At 39.0% G+C, this 20,193-nt stretch overlaps 1 protein-coding gene across 1 annotated transcript in view; it reads left to right on the top strand.

The window, feature by feature from the left end:
- The window catches only part of TMX3 (thioredoxin related transmembrane protein 3), a 98,322-nt gene that overhangs the window by 27,910 nt on the left and 50,219 nt on the right, over positions 1 to 20,193 (top strand). Inside the window, exons 5-6 of the mRNA XM_089657138.1 lie at positions 6,248 to 6,293; positions 11,625 to 11,705. Coding sequence (XP_089513264.1) covers positions 6,248 to 6,293; positions 11,625 to 11,705 — 127 coding nt within the window. The remainder of the gene's footprint in view (positions 1 to 6,247; positions 6,294 to 11,624; positions 11,706 to 20,193) is intronic.

Here is a 20,193-nt window from a genome sequence, read left to right as displayed (position 1 = left end):
GAGCTGCTATTATACGGCAGCTCCCACAGTGTTGACATAATAATTTCATGGTTTTTTTTTAGTTCTTTCAACATCAGAGGTAAGTTTGACTACTTGCATAAAACCATGATTTATAATAGAACTCCAATTAGGATCAAAATATCTAGTAGACGAAAGGTGCCCACACACATTTAAATTTGATGTCTAGTTAATTCAATGGCTTCCATATTCTGATTGTATTCATGACATAATCACAAGCATGGATGGACTGTGGCATTCATAGAACAGCAGTATTAAACCTGAAAAATGTAATATATTGTAGCTTACCACTCATTAAATGTGATGACTGCATTAGTTTTCTTTTTCAGGGTTATAATCCCTGTTCGTTTTTCTTTTTGCCATTTATGTCCTGTTGGGGGTATTTCCCTGGGGGTATTTCACTTCCTGTCCCATATTCATAACAGTAAATGAAAAGAAATCCTATCAAGGCGAGGGAATCCCTGGTTGTCCCCATTAGAAGAGCTCCCCTCTATTCCTGTTCTACTGACTACCTAAAATGAGGGATTTTCGTGCACTTTCACTCTTGGTGGTAATAGTAAAAAGGACAAAGAGAAGGTTGATCACCCTAACGGGGACACAGATATACAAACCTGACAGGTGTTCTAATCCCTTTCTCTCTATCTAAAGACAAGAGTAAACACGTTTTGCCTTTAATTATACTTTAACTGTATAGATTGTAGTTTAGCCAAAGGAGAGAGTAGATGAGCTACTGTAATTCTTCTACTCCTCTGTTTACCAACTGGTTTATATTAGTTATCTTCCACTTTTAAGGGTACACTGTTTTCAATCAGCTAGCAGTATCGAGGACTTGCATTGTAGGAAAGAACAACTGCTGTATATCGAAGTCAAGCTGAAAGCAGAGCCTAAATAAAATAATGTATGTGTTGCGCTCCTCAAAATATTGTTTGGTGATATATAATATAATATATTATGACGTATGTTTGAGATAAATTAAATAAATAAATAAAATAAATATAATCTCATAATACTGTAATGTGGATAAAGTAAAAACGTGCCCAGTGCTATAATTAATATAAAAATAACTAAAAATAATGTGTATAATAATGATAAAATATATGATATAATGTGCCACAAATCAAGTAAACAAAGAGAAACCTCTTTGATCAATAATGAATATGTGCAAAAAAATTAATGCATGTGCAAAAAATGCAAATATTGCCCTAAACAATGAGAAATATATATATAATGAAATGCAATACTCAATTAATTATTAATAAATAATACTAAAAAACGTGCAAATCATGTATGGTTATCACTCCACTTGTACCACCTGAGACGGTGATTAGGATTACGTGCTCCTAATTCTTATTTAGGCTGAAATATAAACGTCCCAATCTATGTAGATATATGAAAAGTCTAAAGTGATAGTAGACTGTGATGTTGCTTTCCTTCCACTAGATGGCCTCCCAGTTCCTTCCGAGTATGAGGGATGAGTGGATAGATATAGGTATCTCCCCTCCTGTGGTTTTGGGTCTGTCTCCTATTTCCTCTTCCTCCCCTTTGCTCCTCCGATTTAGGCCATGAAAAAGAAGAGAAATCCCCACATGGTGCTTATATCCTTTAAAAAGGTTTTAATGTGTCTCCTGACAATTGCACACTCACATTGCCAAAGATCAATACAAAGCGTTTTTTTTAAATTATGTGCCCGCGCACAAAGACAGTACTCGCCGTTCCTCTGATGTTGGCGTCGTGACGTCAGAGCCCCTCCCCTACGCGTTACGCCACAGGGTCACGTGGCTTCCTCAGGGGGATGTGATACGACGCCATGACGCTGTCGCCCTTATATAGGCCATTTCAGCGCCATTTTCCCGGAGTCCGCACGGAAAAAAATTTTTTGGATATACTAATGGTAAAAGAAGGAAATATGATGTATACAAAAAACTCCTTTAAACAAACAGACCGCAATGCTTATATACCAACCACAAGTTGCCATTATCGTCCCTGGATTAACAATATGCCTAAGGGTCAATTCATAAGGCTTAAAAGAAATTGTACTAAAGAAATTGACTATAGAGCACAAAGTGAAGTACTAAAACAAAGATTCATAGATAAAGGATATGCACCGGACAAAATAGAGATTGAAAGAAATATAGTAGGCCATATGGATAGAGACATGATGATAAGGGATAAACCCAAGATAAGCACAAAAAATATTGAGGTACCAGTAGTCTTGGGTTACAACAAACAATATAAAGCGGTACAAAAAATCATTTCCAAACACTGGAAAGTTCTAAAGCTAGATAAACATCTAAAAGACATAATACCTGATAAACCGAAATATATATACAAGAAAGCACCAAACCTGAGAGACAGACTAGTAAAAAATATTTTGGAACCTCCCCATTCTAAGATTACCAGTTTATTTCAGGGTGTAGGTTTTTACACATGTGGACGTTGCTACAGCTGCAGTAGGGTTCGTAATAACCCCAGGCGAAGATATACATTCAGTAATACCAATAACAACAAAGAATATAAGATCAAACAATTCATTTCGTGTGATACGAGAGGAGTCATTTACGCTTTAAGATGCCCTTGTAATCTCATATATATAGGCAGAACCAAAAGAAAGGATTAAAGAACATGTATACAACATAAATAGAGGTTACAAGTATCATCACGTATCACAACATTTCCGCTTATTCCATAACTCAGATGCTTCCCATTTACAATTCTGGGGAATAGAAAGGCACATTAAACATTGGAGAGGGGACAATATAATTAGAGAGATTAGTAAGAAGGAGTCAAAATGGATATATGAAATGGATTGTTTGGATCCAAAAGGCCTGAATAAGGAATTTGACTTATCCTGTTTCATCAGTAATTAATGAAGAGTACATCACTTCAGGAGACTTAGATAGATACATAATATTAATAGTATGCCGGGACGGCTGTGTGTTCATGTCCACGCACATATCTATTTTTATGCGGGCGGACATGCACATACAGTTACAACGTCATTGCGGCAGTAACTTTAGTTAAGAGTGGTGCAATTGATGGTAATGGCTTTTTTTAGATCAACTTGAAATATAAAAATATCTTCTGACATCACATATTTTCCATATGTAGAGTGAAATATAATTAAACTATAAAAACATAGTATAACATCCACATATGTATTGTGACAGGACTGAATGACCAAATAGTAAGGGGATCAAATTATTTTTATTTTTATTTCAATTTTATTTCATTTTATTTTATTCTATTTTATTTTTATTTTATTTTATTTTATTGTATATTTATTTTTACTTTTATTTTCATTTTTATATTTATTTTTATTCTTATTTTTATTTTTATTCTTATTTTCATTTTTATTTTTATTGTTTATATTTATTTTTGTTTTTATTTATATTTATTTTTATTGTTTTATTTTTATTTTTATTATTTCTATTATTTTTATTTTTTTATTATTTTTATTTTTATTATTATTTTTATTTTTAATTTATTTTATTTTATCTTATTTCTATTTTAATTTTACTTTCATTGCTAATTTTTTAATAAAAACATTCACACATAATTATTCATATTATTAATTTTCCCCTATAATCTATCTAATTAGTTCCTTCTTGCAGTTATATTTTAAAAGTACTGAATAAAAACTTTTTTAAATTTAAATGGTGGCACTACAAGTGCCATGATTATTTATATGTTTAATTAAAGGATTTTGTTTATATAGTTATTGTATTTGATGGTGCCCGGCCCGATTACAGCACTAGTGACATCAAGTCAGAGTAAAAGGGTGTAAATTTTGATAACATAATATAAGCAATATGTCCTGGATATGTATATATCGCAGGACTATTAACAAGTATTTGGCCCCATAGAGATGGCCGCCTCCGTGCGGACTCCGGGAAAATGGCGCTGAAATGGCCTATATAAGGGCGACAGCATCATGGCGTCGTATCACATCCCCCTGAGGAAGCCACGTGACCCTGTGGCGTAACGCGTAGGGGAGGGGCTCTGACGTCACGACGCCAACATCAGAGGAACGGCGAGTACTGTCTTTGTGCGCGGGCACATAATTTAAAAAAAACGCTTTGTATTGATCTTTGGCAATGTGAGTGTGCAATTGTCAGGAGACACATTAAAACCTTTTTAAAGGATATAAGCACCATGTGGGGATTTCTCTTCTTTTTCATGGCCTAAATCGGAGGAGCAAAGGGGAGGAAGAGGAAATAGGAGACAGACCCAAAACCACAGGAGGGGAGATACCTATATCTATCCACTCATCCCTCATACTCGGAAGGAACTGGGAGGCCATCTAGTGGAAGGAAAGCAACATCACAGTCTACTATCACTTTAGACTTTTCATATATCTACATAGATTGGGACGTTTATATTTCAGCCTAAATAAGAATTAGGAGCACGTAATCCTAATCACCGTCTCAGGTGGTACAAGTGGAGTGATAACCATACATGATTTGCACGTTTTTTAGTATTATTTATTAATAATTAATTGAGTATTGCATTTCATTATATATATATTTCTCATTGTTTAGGGCAATATTTGCATTTTTTGCACATGCATTAATTTTTTTGCACATATTCATTATTGATCAAAGAGGTTTCTCTTTGTTTACTTGATTTGTGGCACATTATATCATATATTTTATCATTATTATACTCATTATTTTTAGTTATTTATTTTTATATTAATTATAGCACTGGGCACGTTTTTACTTTATCCACATTACAGTATTATGAGATTATATTTATTTTATTTATTTATTTAATTTATCTCAAACATACGTCATAATATATTATATTATATATCACCAAACAATATTTTGAGGAGCGCAACACATACATTATTTTATTTTGTCTAATTTTCACACAATGTTTTGAGTATGTGTTTTATGTGTTGATGCACCACTTTATTTAAAATAATTAACCGAAAGCACCTTTTTTACACCATAGTAGCTCACAAGTATACACCTTTATAAAATGAAAGCAGAGCCTGCCTATGTAATGGAAATATGGCTGCCCTCATATACATATATTATTAGTGCACATGAAAACAAGTTTTTGAAAACCTTACCACATGTTTATATAGTTATTATTTATATCAAGCAGATCTCTTTTAGGTGTGAGTATTGAAAAGAAAAACTTTCCCTTTTAAGAGTTCTGTTTTACAATGTTTAATGTTTTTGAGATATCTACATCAAACTAACAGTACCCATGGGAGTTTTAACGGGTACATTACTATGTATACGGTTAAGAGTGATTTTACATTTTTATTAGTTCAAAAGCAGTTAAAATGTTTTTTCACAGTGTTTTACACAACATTAAATTGTACATCCAAAGATCATCTGTTTAAATGGAATCACAAGGAGAGATGGACACTGTTCAGACCAGCCCACATGGATTGAATGGAGAGTGTCTATGTTGGCCTCAGCCCTTGCTCCGGCAACACACTCTGATGTGTTTTGCCCCGCCCAGCAGGGGGCTTGGCCTCTTTGACCAAGCCCTGATGGGCAGGGTGAAATGCATCAGAGGGTGTGGCCAAAGTGAAGGCTGAGGCCAACACAGACACTCTCCATTCAATCCATGTGGGCTGGTCTGAGCGGTGTTTATCTCTCCTTGTGAATCTACACCCCTGGATAAGTGTCAGGATGTCTGCTCGCACTCTCGGTGCATCAGCAGGGTTACTTTATATTTCCCAACTTTGAGCGGTGTCACAAGCCTACTAGATCACTGTTTAAATGAAGTATTATTTTCACCGTTGTGGTCAGGGAGATGTTCTTGCACAGTTCTACTGAGTGGAGCAACACTTCACATTTTTCAACGCGTTTCATCAATTTTTCACTTCATCAGGAGAAGAGCAACACCATGCTGTCTACTCTGGGAGCTGTGCGGGGCTGGAATCCCAAAGTAGAAAGACAGGAGGAAAAGCAAAGACAAGATGACAGGGACTGTGGGAGCAAGCCAAGGAACCCATATATAATGATTTAGCCTTATATATTTGTTCCAAAAGATCCTGTGGTCCTGTTCCAAGTCCTGAGTTTGCATGCTGTACTTCTAAGAAGTAGCTATTAGGGATGTTGGTACATCAGCTTATGTGCCAGTTCACAAAAGATAATGTTGTAATTAGATTAGATATACTGTGAAACCATTTTCCAGCATTTTTTGTATCTTCTTGAAATAATTGGTATATTAAAATAAAACAATTCATCCTTTGTGCTCTTTGCAGGTATTGCTTCAGAATTTGGGGTCCGTGGATTTCCAACAATAAAACTGTAAGTCCTATATTTTTTTCTTTCTTTCTTTCTTTCTTTCTTTCTTTCTTTCTTTCTTTCTTTCTTTCTTTCTTTCTTTCTTTCTTTCTTTCTTTCTTTTCTTCTCTCTCTCTTTCTTTCTCTTTTCTTTCTCTCTTTCTTTCTCTCTTTCTTTCTCTCTTTCTTTCTCTCTTTCTTTCTCTCTTTCTTTCTCTCTTTCTTTCTCTCTTTCTTTCTTTCCCTTTCTTTCTCCCTTTCTTTCTCCCTTTCTTTCTCTCTTTCTTTCTCCCTTTCTTTCTCCCTTTCTTTCTCCCTTTCTTTCTCCCTTTCTTTCTCCCTTTCTTTCTCCCTTTCTTTCTCCCTTTCTTTCTCCCTTTCTTTCTCCCTTTCTTTCTCCCTTTCTTTCTCCCTTTCTTTCTCCCTTTCTTTCTCCCTCTCTCCCTCTCTCCCTCTCTCCCTCTCTCCCTCTCTCCCTCTCTCCCTCTCTCCCTCTCTCTTTCTTTCTTTCTTTCTTTCTTTCTTTCTTTCCTTCCCTTTCCCTCCTTCCTTCTTTCCTCTTTCCCTCTTTCCTCCTTCCTTCTTTCCTCTTCCCTTCTTTCCTCCTTCCTCTTCCTTCTTTCCTCTTCCCTCTTCCTTCTTTCCTCTTCCTTCTTTCCCCTTCCTTCTTTCCCCTTCCTTCTTTCCCCTTCCTTCTTTCCCCTTCCTTCTTTCCCCTTCCTTCTTTCCCCTTCCTTCTTTCCCCTTCCTTCTTTCCCCTTCCTTCTTTTCCCCTTCCTTCGGTTCCCCTTCCTTCTGTCCCCTTCCTTCTGTCCCCTTCCTTCCTCTTCCTTCCTTCCTCCCTTCCTTCCCTCCTCTTCCTTCCTCCATTCTTCCATCCTCTTCCCTCCTTTTTCATCACTGTTATAAGAAAACCAGTAATTTCATTTGCTGTTAAAAGTGAAACTTCAAATCTTTCCAATAGGGACACAATAAAATTGGGACAAAAATGGGCTGGTGTTTAACATTTGTTTTTATTACCTTGTACCTGCATATTTAATTAAATGATTATAAATCAATATTTCTTGAATTACTAAAGGGTAAGAAAACTTTGTGGAAAGTTTTGCCTGCACCCCACCATCAGGTGTAGCTCACCCCTCCCCAAATCACCATACTTGTCTAGATCTCACTTTGTGGCCATGGCATAGTTCACACATGCCCTTGAGAAATGGGATACATTTCCCAGTTTGCCCAGTTTGCTGCCATCGATAGGCTATGACACTACATGTGGCTTGTTTTTAGCTTAACTGCTACTCTGCAAAATTCTTGAGGACTGTTCTGATATAAAGATCAGCAAACAATAAAGGTCAAATTGTTTTTATGGCCAAGGTTTGAAAATCAGTTCAGGTAGATGATTGGCTGTTATCAGGATCTAGAAAATCTTTTTATGGATGAGGCCTTCAGTGAATAGAGAGAGAATACAAATCAATATATGTGCATGAAAAACATCGATTACCTTTGCAGACGCCTTTCACACCATTGAGATCAGCAGGGGATCTGTCTGCTGATCCCCTGCTGATCGGATCAGCTGAGCGGGCGGATGACACATTCATGCATAAATAGAGCGGACAAGGACAGAGCCCACTTTGCAACATGGGTGGCTGGGAGTAAATGGACTCCGCTGTCCGTTTACACCTGATGTAGAGATCGGAAGGCCCAGGAAAAAAACTGTTTGTTTGTTTTTTTGGGGGGGAGGTTTAAAGCCTTTTTGTTTTTCCTGAAAATTTTAAAAAAGGTGTGGAATATGTTCTTTACAATGATAAATAATATATCTATGACCTGTTATTTAAATTATATAACATGAAGACCCTAATGAAAGATGAGACTTTATGTAAATTCTTACATTTTTGCAAGTTCTCTCAGCTGAAGACAAGCAAATCCTGTAAAACTGTTCAAGTAAAATTGTACTTCTCAATTCAGTCCTTAAACAAAAAAAAAATGTCTGCCACTAGGGGCACTGCAGGGGAAAGGCTCCAGTTTAGTTTGCTTGTGGGTTCCATGTTGTACTTCCTACAGTTGGGTGATTGTTGGGGTACAGTAGATAGTTTCTGTCCTCCCAAGCCTTCATTGACCGGTAAGAGGATACATTTATCTGACACATTAGTTTGTCTTTATAATCTTTAAATTATACCTATTAATGTTCTCTACCAGCACAGCATAATGTTTACCTATAGTCTGGTCAAAAAAAAAATATTCTTTTCCAAATGCTACAAGGTTGACAAAACACATCCTTGTATTCCAGAGGTTCCCTAAAGACATTAACAAATACTTTATGTAATGAAATGATGAGGACCAGAATGAAAGTGCAAGTTTCTTTTTCCCTTCATAGCTTTCATTCCAGAGACACTCTGTCTGCTAATTCTGGATCATCACAAAGTGTTTCTTCACCAGCAGCATCTTCAAGGAAAGAAGTGTTACAAACCACGGACTCCCAAAAATACACAATCCCTTCATTTATAGAGAAAATAACACCTGAAAATCAGGGAGAACAATGATCAAGCAAGCTCTTCATAGAGCAATATATGCTTCTGGATCAGTATTGTCAATAACTGATAATGCATCTTGGCAGTAAGCTTTTAATCTATTATGAGCGAAAGGGGGGCGGTTACCTGTTCTCATGTATAGTTGAAATGTTCTTAACATACAGTCAGGTCCATAAATAATGGGACATCGACACAATTCTAACATTATTGGCTCTATACACCACCACAATGGATCTGAAATGAAATTAACAAGATGTGCTTTAACTGCAGACTGTCAGCTTTAATTTGAGGGTATTTACATCCAAATCAGGTGAACGGTGTAGGAACTACAACGGTTTGCATATGTGCCTCCCACTTGATAAGGGACCAAAAGTAATGGGACAATTGGCTTCTCAGCTGTTCCATGGCCAGGTGTGTGTTATTCCCTCATTATCCCAATTACAATGAGCAGATAAAAGGTCCAGAGTTCATTTCAAGTGTGTTATTTGCATTTGGAATCTGTTGCTGTCAACTCTCAAGATGAGATCCAAAGAGCTGTCACTATCAGTGAAGAAAGCCATCATTAGGCTGAAAAAACAAAACAAACCCATCAGAGAGATAGCAAAAACATTAGGCGTGGCCAAAAGAACTGTTTGGAACACTCTTAAAAAGAAGGAACGCAACGGTGAGCTCAGCAACACCCAAAGACCCGGTAGACCATGGAAAACAACTGTGGTGGATGACCGAAGAATTCTTTCCCTGGTGAAGAAAACACCCTTCACAACAGTTGGCCAGATCAAGAACACTCTCCAGGAGGTAGGTGTATGTGTCAAAGTCAACAATCAAGCGAAGACTTCACCAGAGTGAATACAGAGGGTTCACCACAATATGTAAACCATTGGTGAGCCTCAAAAACTGGAAGGCCAGATTAGAGTTTGCCAAACGACATCTAAAAAAGCCTTCACAGTTCTGGAACAACATCCTATGGACAGATGAGACCAAGATCAACTTGTACCAGAATGATGGGAAGAGAAGAGTATGGAGAAGGAAAGGAACTGCTCATGATCCTAAGCATGCCACCTCATCAGTGAAGCATGGTGGTGGTAGTGTCATGGCGTGGGCATGTATGCCTGCCAATGGAACTGGTTCTCTTGTGTTTATTGATGATGTGACTGCAGACAAAAGCAGCAGGATGAATTCTGAAGTGTTTCGGGCAATATTATCTGTTCATATTCAGCCAAATGCTTCAGAACTCATTGGATGCCGCTTCACAGTGCAGATGGACAATGACCCAAAGCATCCTGCAAAAGCAACCAAAGAGTTTTTTAAGGGAAAGACGTGGAATGTTAGGCAATGGCCAAGTCAATCACCTGACCTGAATCTGATTGAGCATGCATTTCACTTGCTGAAGACAAAACTGAAAAGAAAATGCCCCAAGAACAAGCAGGAACTGAAGACAGTTGCAGTAGAGGCCTGGCAGAGCATCACCAGGGATGAAACCCAGCGTCTGGTGATGTCTATGCGTTCCACACTTCAGGCTGTAATTGACTGCAAAGGATTTGCAACCAAGTATTAAAAAGTGAAAGTTTGATTTATGATTATTATTCTGTCCCATTACTTTTGGTCCCTTAAAAAGTGGGAGGCACATATGCAAACTGTTGTAATTCCTACACCATTCACCTGATTTGGATGTAAATACCCTCAAATTAAAGCTGACAGTCTGCAGTTAAAGCACATCTTGTTCGTTTCAAATCCATTGTGGTAGTGTATAGAGCCAAAAATGTTAGAATTGTGTCGATGTCCCAATATTTATGGACCTGGACTGTAGATAGTACTTGTAATTCAATGTGTAATAAACATACAATTTAAAAAGCAAATTTAGTTTATTTACTGAAATAGCCGTACTTTTATTTCAAGCATAGTACTTTTTTATACACTGCATTTCACGTTCCCAGTGTAACAAACCCACTTTCAATTTGTAAAACTACTCCACACACTTTATTTAAAAAAAAAAAAAAAAAAACTACCCTCTGATCGGATCCACCTAGATACAAGAGGAAGGATCACCTTCCATTTTATTATTTTTTTTTTTTTTTTTAGGTGGACCGGATCGGACCAGAGGTAGGCGGGGGTAAATCAGCACAAGTCCGTTTACATCCGCAGTCCATAGGGGTGAATGGACTGTCCGATCAGGTCTACCTAAAAAACCGATAGGCAGACCCGATTGGATCCTTCATATGAAAATGCAATTTTAAAAAGTTTTCCATTTCTCACCTTAAGCCCAATTCCAGCCCGTGTTCTTCCCCTACCTACTTTATGGAGTTGTCCACCCTACATTTATTTGGGGGAAACTGTTGTAGAATTAGATTTTTTATATACCTTCTGACAAACAGTCCTTTTCCCTGTCACCATTTCTCCGGGGCTGGGCGAGAGCATTACTAACTTGATGGCATCAGCACCATTGTCTGCAAGAATGTCCTTTGAGCCAAGGGTAACATAATGATGCAGCATGTGGTCCCTTTAGATCTGAGATGAATGACACTGAGAGTCATTCACTTAACAGAAGATCAGCACTGCACCACAGAAGGGAGTCTTAAGGGACCAGGTGAGTAATGTTTTTATGTTCCAAATTTCAAGGCTTTTGGTTTCTTTAACTAGAAACAATGCAGTATTTTATTAATGTCTTTTGACAAGCTAGTTCTAGTCTGTATGTTGTAGTCTGCAAGCATATTTTGTAAATGATTTGTAATGTTTTCCTTTATATTGACACATTTAGATATTGTACATGTACTAGTTAAGTGGAATCTATTTCTACATGCACTTGTTCATTGTGTCATTTGTTTGTCTCTTTAAGATTAAAAGGTGATATGGCATATAACTATAGAGGCCAGAGAACAAAAGAGGACATTGTTGAATTTGCAAATAGAGTTGCTGGGTAAGTAGGTATACTAATACAATGCATGATAAGCAAAACCCTACCTCTGTATAAAAATCAAAAAACAGAACTGGAGCACAAGGTGGCCTAGGCAAGATCCTAGGGTCTGGTAGATGTCAAGGGGCCAAGTACCACCTTCTTACTCCTGCAGTAAATCAAGGGGATAGCCCAATTAGTCAAAGCTTTGCACATTACCTATCACTTTAAAAGGGAAGTTGCACTTGTACGCAGTTTGTGTCAAATGGAGCTGGCAGTGCAATTACAGACACTGCAAATGGGGTAAATATTATCCTAATTGTCACTGCACAGCAAAATACCAATTTCCTTAAAATGTTACTAAACCCACAACAGTAAAATCAGTCTGTATATGCAGTAAAGCATGCTTGTTCTACTCCCTGTGGAACCTAAGGGGTTAATCTTTCTGCATTGTGTAAAAATGCTGTTTGATCCTGACTTCTGTGATTCTCCCCTCCTGATAAGACATATCGTGTGGAGTCACTCTGCACATGCCCAGTTTGGTGTGTATTGCTAGAGAAGTTTTTTTTATTTTTTTTCTTTATGGGAGAGTGCATGTGGCCAGTACAGGGCCAATCAGCACTGTCCAGAAAGAGGTCAGGGGTCCTGCATCCTCCTAGAGCAAAATAAAAACTCCTATAAGCTTTAACCAGCACTTAGCTGGACACTGATAAAAGTCTCAAGACTGCTGTAACTGCTGATGAGAAAAAGGTATTTAGCAGTTTATAATTACTAAAATAATTGTATTTCCATGTTGTATGTACCAGACATAGTGAATGCAGGGTCCTGGGTTTAGTAACACTTTAATTATAGCAAATTAGCACATGCTGTGAATCAAATTTAGCAGTGCTCATATAATCCAGATGATTTTCCTATTTAAATAGAGTCTCCTTCTGCCCGATTATGTCTATTGAGCTTGTTTAGACCTAATAAAATTTTGAGACCTGAAGTGAGATATACTGTGAAGAAAAGAAGTATTTGATCCCCTGCTGATCTTGAATGTTTGCCCACTCACAAAGAAATGATCAGTCTAAAAATCGAATGGTAGGTGTATTGCAACACTGAGACATAATAGCAACAAACATTTCAAAAGAATGCATGTCTTAACAAATTATGCACTGATTTGCATGTTCATGAGGGAAATAAATTTGATCCCCTATCATTCAGCGGGATTTCTGGCTACCAGGTTATCTTACATACAGGTAAACAAGCTCAGATTAGAAGCAGTCTCTTAAAGGGAGTGCTGCTAATCTTTTTGTTACTTGTATAAAAGACACCTGTCCACAGGAGCAATCAAACAATCAGATTCCAAACTCTCCACCATAGCAAAGACCAAAGAGCTGTCCAAGGATGTTAGGGACAAGATTGTAGACCTAAACAAGGCTGACTGAGCAACCAAACTATCGCCAAGCAGCTTGGTGAGAAGGTGACAACAGTTGGTGCAATCATTCGCAAATGGAAGAAACACCAAACAACTGTCAGTCTCCCCTAGGTCTGGTGCACCATGAAAGATCTCACCTCGTGGAGTATCAATCATCATGAGAACAGTGAGGAATCATCCCAGAACTACACATGAGGATCTGGTCAATGATCTCCAGGCAGCTGGGACCACAGTCACCAAGAAAACAATTGGTAACACACTACACCGACAAGGACTGAAATCCTGCAGTGCCCGCAAGGTCCCTCTGTTCAAGAAAGCACATGTCCAGGCCCGTCTGAAGTTTGCCACTGAACATCTGAATGATGGGAGAGGAGGACTGGTTTGAAAGTGCTGTGGTCAGATGAGACCAAAATCAGCTCTTTGGCATCATCCAACTGCCCATGTTTGGAGGAGGAGGAATGCTGCCTATGACCCCAAGAACACCATCCTGACTGTCAGACATGGTGGTGGAATCATTCTTCTTTGTGGGTGTTTTTCTGCTAAGGGGACAGAACAACTGCACTGCATCAAAGGGACGAGGGATGGGGCAATGTACCATCAAATCTAGGGTGAGAACCTTCTTCCCTCAGCCAGGGCATTGAAAATGGGTCATGGATGGGTGTTCCAGCAGGACAATGACCCAAAACACATGGCCAAGGCAACAAAGGAGTGGCTCAAGAAGAAGCTCATTAAGGTCCTGGAGTGGCTTAGCTAGTCTCCAGACCTTAATCAGATTGAAAATCTGTGGAGGGAGCTGAAAGTTCGAGTTGCCAAACGTCAGCCACCAAACATTAATGACTTGGAGAGGATCAGCCAAGAGGAGTGCCAAAATCCATCCTGAGATGTGTGTGAACCTGGGGGCCAACTGCAGGAAGTGTCTGACCTCTGTGATTGCCAACAAGGGATTTGCTACCAAGTACTAAGTCATGTTTTGTGCAGGGGATCAAATACTTATTTCCCTTATGAACATGCAAATCGTTGCATAATTTCTTAGACATACATTTCTTTTGAATTTTTTGTTGCTATTCTGTCTCTCAGTGTTACAATACACCTACCATTCGATTTTTTTAGACTGATCATTTCTTTGTGAGTGGGCAAGCATTCAAAATCAGCAGGGGATCAAATACTTATTGCCTTCGCTTTATACAGATATACAGTATAGGAGAGCACTGTCTAGTGGTATATATTTGGATAAGGTGTTTGTCTACAGTGTGTTATCTCAGAAGAGTATTCCCAGAATTTTTTTTTTCTTCGCTTCCTTTGGATTGGCACAAAATAGTTGTATATTATACAAATTGGACTTTACTATTGCTGATGTTATATGCACATATTTTTGTTTTTATGTTTTACACTTTCACTGTTTGAATGTAACACAAAGATGTAAGTTTTTTTGATGATTTTTGCAGGAGTATATTAAAAGTGATAAGGTTGGGATAAGATTGGTTTATTAGTGCTGCCCAATTTTTATATATATTTAATGCAAATGGGATGACTTTTCTGTGTCAATTGTAATTTTTATTATTGTCATTTGGTGAATTGAAGGGAGGAGAGCAAAATTGCTACCTTGCCCAGGGTTCCAATCTTGACTTATTCTGTCCATAAAAATTAGATAAAAGAACATCATGTTGTTGCCTGGAGTAACTAATTAGTATCCACTTTTTTTTTTTTTTTTTTGCCAAGAATCTTTTTTGTTTTTGTGTAAATAACTCTGGGGTTTTACAAATCACCCTCATGCTGTTAATGGAATCTTGATGACTAGTAGTCTCCAAGACATGGGAATGCAGTCTATACTCTCCTATGTTTATGTCTTTATACAGACACATGATAGCTACCTCACTATTCTTTAAGGCTTCATGCACACTAGCTTTTTTTAAGCTCCTAGAAGCTAGTGATATCCTATGTGTCCATGTACACTATTTTATGCTAGTAGCGTTTTTCAAGCTTCAGCGCTTAGGAGCAGAATCGATTTGTTTTTGAAGACTTTTAGGACCTCTTTCAGCAGAAAAAAACGCTAAACGCTCCTAACAGCTTTTTTCAAGCTTTTTTTCCTATATGTACTGTAAAAACGAACGCTAACAAAATGCTAACACTCCTAAATGCTGCTGAAACCCTACTAACAGCACTATTACTAGCTTTTTTTATCCAGCATTTTTTCAGTTTTAAAAAAACTGCATGGAGCCTTATTTTCATGTACCTAGGTCCAACAAAATATGAATTCCAGCATGATTTGAGTGTCTTTTTATTATGGCTATATATATATATATATATATATATATATATATATATATATATATATATACAGTGGGGATTGAAAGTTTGGGCACCCCAGCTAAAAATTTGTATTCATGTGCATAAAGAAGCCAAGGAAAGATGGAAAAATCTCCAAAAGGCGTCAAATTACAGATTAGACATTCTTACAATATGTCAACAAAAGTTAGATTTTATTTCCATCATTTACACTTTCAAAATAACAGAAAACAAAAAAATGGCGTCTGCAAAAGTTTGGGCACCCTGCAGAGTTAATATCTTGTACTGCCCCCTTTGGCAAGTATCACAGCTTGTAAACACTTTTTGTAGCCAGCCAAGAGTCTTTCAATTCTTGTTTGAGGTATCTTTGCCCATTCTTCCTTACAAAAGTCTTCCAGTTCTTTGAGATTTCTGGGCTGTCTGTCACGCACTGCTCTTTTAAGGTCTATCCATAGATTTTCAATTATGTTGAGGTCAGGAGATTGTGAAGGCCATGGCAAAGCCTTCAGTTTACGCCTCTTGATGTAATCCCCCGTGGATTTCGAGGTGTGTTTAGGATAATTATCTATTTGTAGAAGCCATCCTTTCTTTAACTTCAGCTTTTTCACAGATGGCATCAAATTACCATCCAAAATTTGCTGAAATTTTATTGAATCCATTTTTCCTTCTACTCGTGAGATGTTCCCTGTGCCACTGGCTGCAACACAACCCCAAAGCATTATTGATCCAACCCCATGCTTAACAGTTGGACAGAGGTTCTTTTCATTAAATTCTGTGCCCCTTCGTCTCCAAACGTACCTTTGCTCATTCCGGCCAAAAAGTTAAATTTTAACCTCATCGGTCCACAGAACTTGTTTCCAAAATGCATCAGGCTTGTCTATATGTTCATTTGCAAAGTTCAAAAGATGATTTCTGTGGTGAGGACGTAGAAGAGGTTTTCTTCTGATGACTCTTCCATGAAGACCATATTTGTACAAGTATCTCTTTATAGTGGAATAGTGTACCACAACTCCAGTGTCTGCCAGATCTTTCTGGAGGGATCGTGCAGTCAAACGTGGGTTTTGAATAGTTTTTCTCACAATCCTGCGAGCTGTTCTGTCTGATATTTTTCTTGGTCTTCCAGATCTTGCTTTAACTTCCACTTTTCCTGATGACTGCCATTTCATAATTACATTCCGAACAGAGGATATTGACATCTGAAAACGCTTTGCTATCTAATTATAGCGTTCTCCAGCTTTGTGAGCGTCAACTATTTTCAGTTTCAGTTTTCTAGACAACTGTTTAGAAGAACCCATGGTGCTGATTGTTGGGGCGAGGTCAGATGAGTCTGGGCATTTAAAACCTTTGAGATTGACATAACCTGGTCTTCCCAGACAATGATTGAGAACAATCCATGACACTGGCAGGTCTCAGCTTTGCAAAGGGGGCAGTGCATGCTATAAATTCTGCAGGGTGCCCAAACTTTTGCAGACGCCATTTTTTTGTTTTCTGTTATTTTGAAAGTGTAAATGATGGAAATAAAATCTAACTTTTGTTGACATATTATAAGAATGTCTAATCTGTAATTAGATGCCTTTTGGAGATTTTTCCATCTTTCCTTGGCTTCTTTATGCACATTAATACAAATTTTTAGCTAGGGTGCCCAAACTTTCGATCCCCACTGTATATATATATATATATATATATATATATATAAAATCTCAATCAAAATTTAAAGTCCTGAGCTACTAGCTAGGCCTTGAGAGTTGCTCGCCACCAACTGCCCACCTCCCCTAATTCCAAAAAACACACCCTCATAAATTATCTCATGAAATGACACTATTAAATGTTTCATGCAGATTAGCGCCAGCTATAGAAGGCTACAAATCTAAGCAATACATAATAAAGCAGTGCAGAATACCACCAGCTATAGAGTAGTACAAATCCCAGTAACACAGAACATTGACAGAACAGTGCACAGTTCATCTGATCCAGGTGCATCTTCCTCTCCTGGTGGTGGTAGTGGTGGGGGGTGCAGCAATGTTCTTCTTACATCAGTGTCCTCTCTCCCCGCAGCATATCACAATCTCCCCCTTTACATCAAAGTCCTTCACGTCTCATCACAGTTTCCCCTTCACGGGAGTGTCTTCATCCCCCCTTCACAGTAGTGTTCTGACTGAACCCCCCCTTCACATCACCCCCCCTTCATTCACAGTGGTATCCTCTGCCCCCCACTTCCACTTACACCCCCCACAGCCATGTCCTCTACCCCCCTTTGCCCCTTCACACACCCCCCATCCATGTCCCCTATCCCCCTCCCCCCCACAGACATGTCCTCTGCCTCCCTTTACACCCCCCACAGCCAAGTGCTCTACCCTTATCACACACCACTTCCCCACAGCCATGTCCTCTACCCCCCCAGCTATGACCTCTACCCCCGTTCAAACCCCACTTCACAGCCCCCACAGCCATGTCCTCTACCTCCTCTTCACCCCCCCCACAGCCATATCCTCTACCCTGATCACACCCCCCTTCTCCACAGCCATGTCCTATAACCCTGTTCACACCCCCGTTTTCCACAGCCATGTCCTCTACCCCTGTTCACACCCCACTTTACAGACCCCACAGCCTTGTCCTTTACCCCTGTCACATACACACCCACCCTCTCCCACAGCCATGTCCTCTACCCCCATCACACACCTCAAAAAGCCCACCATGTCCTCTATACCCTTTTCACATACCCCCCTCCCACAGCCATGTCCTCTACCCCCCCCCCCCCAACCATGTCCTTTGCCCCCTTCACACACCCTCACCCATGTCCTCTACCCCCTATCACATCCTTCTCCCACAGCCATGTCCTAAACCCCCCCTGGGCACAGAGCGCAAAAAGAGTTAAGATGCAGAGACTTTTCAAGTTAACCAGCAGGTGATTGGTTGCTAGGGAGTTCAAGCAACCAATCACCAGCTTGTTAATAAGAAAAGTTAACCTTGGCATCCTGATACCTAATGGCAGTCAGGGTGCCCCATTGTCTAGCTTGTAGAGGTCTGTGCATCCCTCCATGGATAGGTCTCCCCAGACCCTTACTGACCCACCACCAAAACGGTCATGCTGAACGATGTTACAGGCAGCATAATGTTCTCCATGGCTTCTCCAGACCCTTGCATGCCTGTCATGTGCTCAGGTTGAACCTGCTCTCATCTGTGAAAAGCACAAGATGCCAGTGGAGGACCTGGTGTTCAATGGCAAATGCCAATCAGGCTCTATGGTGCTGGGCAGTGAGCACAGGATCCACTAGAGGACGTCGGGCACCCAGACCACCCTCATGAAGTCTGTTTCTAATTGTTTGGTCAGAGACATTCACACCAGTGGCCTGCTAGAGGTCATTTTGTAGGGCTCTGGCAGTGCTCATCCAGTTCCTCCTTGTACAAAGGAACAGATACCAGTCCTGCTGATGGGTTAAGTACCTTCTACGGCCCTATCCAGCTCTCCTAGAGTAACTGCCTGTCTCCTGGTATCTCCTCCATGGTCTTGAGACTGTGCTGGGAGACACAACAAACCTTCTGGCAATGGAACGTATTGATGTGCCATCCTGGAGGAGTTGAACTGCCTATGCAACCTCTGTAGGGTCCATGTATCACATCATGCTGCCAGTAATGACACTTTCACTAGTTTTGCATTTGGCTATGGTCAAACAGTCAGAAAAGATGAGTAGGGAAAAAAATGTCAGTGTCCTCCATCTGTAAAAACCATCCCTGTTTTTGGGGTTGTCTCATTGTTGCTCATCTAGTGTACCTTTTTGTTAATTTCATTAACACCAAAGCAGCTGAAACTGATTAACAGCCACTTAAATGACCAGATCAATTCCCCAGGAGTGTATATATGTGTGTGTGTGTGTGTGTGTGTGTGTGTGTGTGTGTGTGTGTGTGTGTGTGTATATAGATATATATATGTATGTGTGTGTACCCCGTATTGAACAAAAGCTGTACAGTAAGGTTAAGCATTCTCAATTTCAGCTGATGTTAATCTTGCAAACCTTGCCTAAAGCACATTTTAAGTTCTCATGTGATCACAACTGGATAATCCAGTTCTCGCATGTTCAAACCCCTGCTCCACCTAGATTCTGTATTTGGACAGGCTTATCATTAATGAATAATGATACATAATGTTGAGCCTATCGAAACCTTGAAAAAAGATGTAGCAGCTGTAGTTCAAACTTCTACTTGACCAGAATCTTGTCTGCTTGAGTAAAGGTTCTTACAGAGTCTTGGCATATAGATTTCCATATACATTTACTGGCCTCATCTTCCTTATGGAAACTCCCATTGTCCCCTCATTTTAAAAAAGCTAGTTGGTCTACAAGAAAAGGGTGTTTATTTTATACCTGGCAGCGAGCGTGCTATGCAAAATTGCATTTCAGTATGTATAAAAACACAGGGTGTAGGAACAAGAAGAGCTGTTACAAAATGCTCATTGTAAGTGTGATATTCACAACTGACATGTCTCATGCTGTTTAAAGGCCATCCTAGGCCTGCATTGTTTCTAAGAGCTCCAGTTCCCTGGTTTCTAGGTTAAAATCAATTTTGGAGATGAAACCGCTCATCCACCTGTACCCCTATGAATGTTTTTCAGTATTGGCAGTGTTATTAAACAGGGAAGTGGTGGGTAATTAACTTTTCTTAGAAGTTGGAGAAGGCAAGCCCTTTTTTTGTTTTGGTTATCCGTATTTATTGTGGTTTTTTTTTTTTTTTAAATCTTTCAGTTATGCCTAATCCTTGATGAAAGGGGACCATGTAAAGCCCCAACACATGTTGGCTGTTACTAGGGTT

Source organism: Staurois parvus, unplaced genomic scaffold (assembly GCF_062004578.1).
Source record: "Staurois parvus isolate SC_StPar_1 unplaced genomic scaffold, SC_StPar_1.0 ptg000967l, whole genome shotgun sequence".
Classification (NCBI taxonomy): Eukaryota; Metazoa; Chordata; class Amphibia; order Anura; family Ranidae; genus Staurois; species Staurois parvus.
Note: the sequence above shows the minus strand (reverse complement) of the source record. Positions and strands in the feature narration are given on the sequence as shown.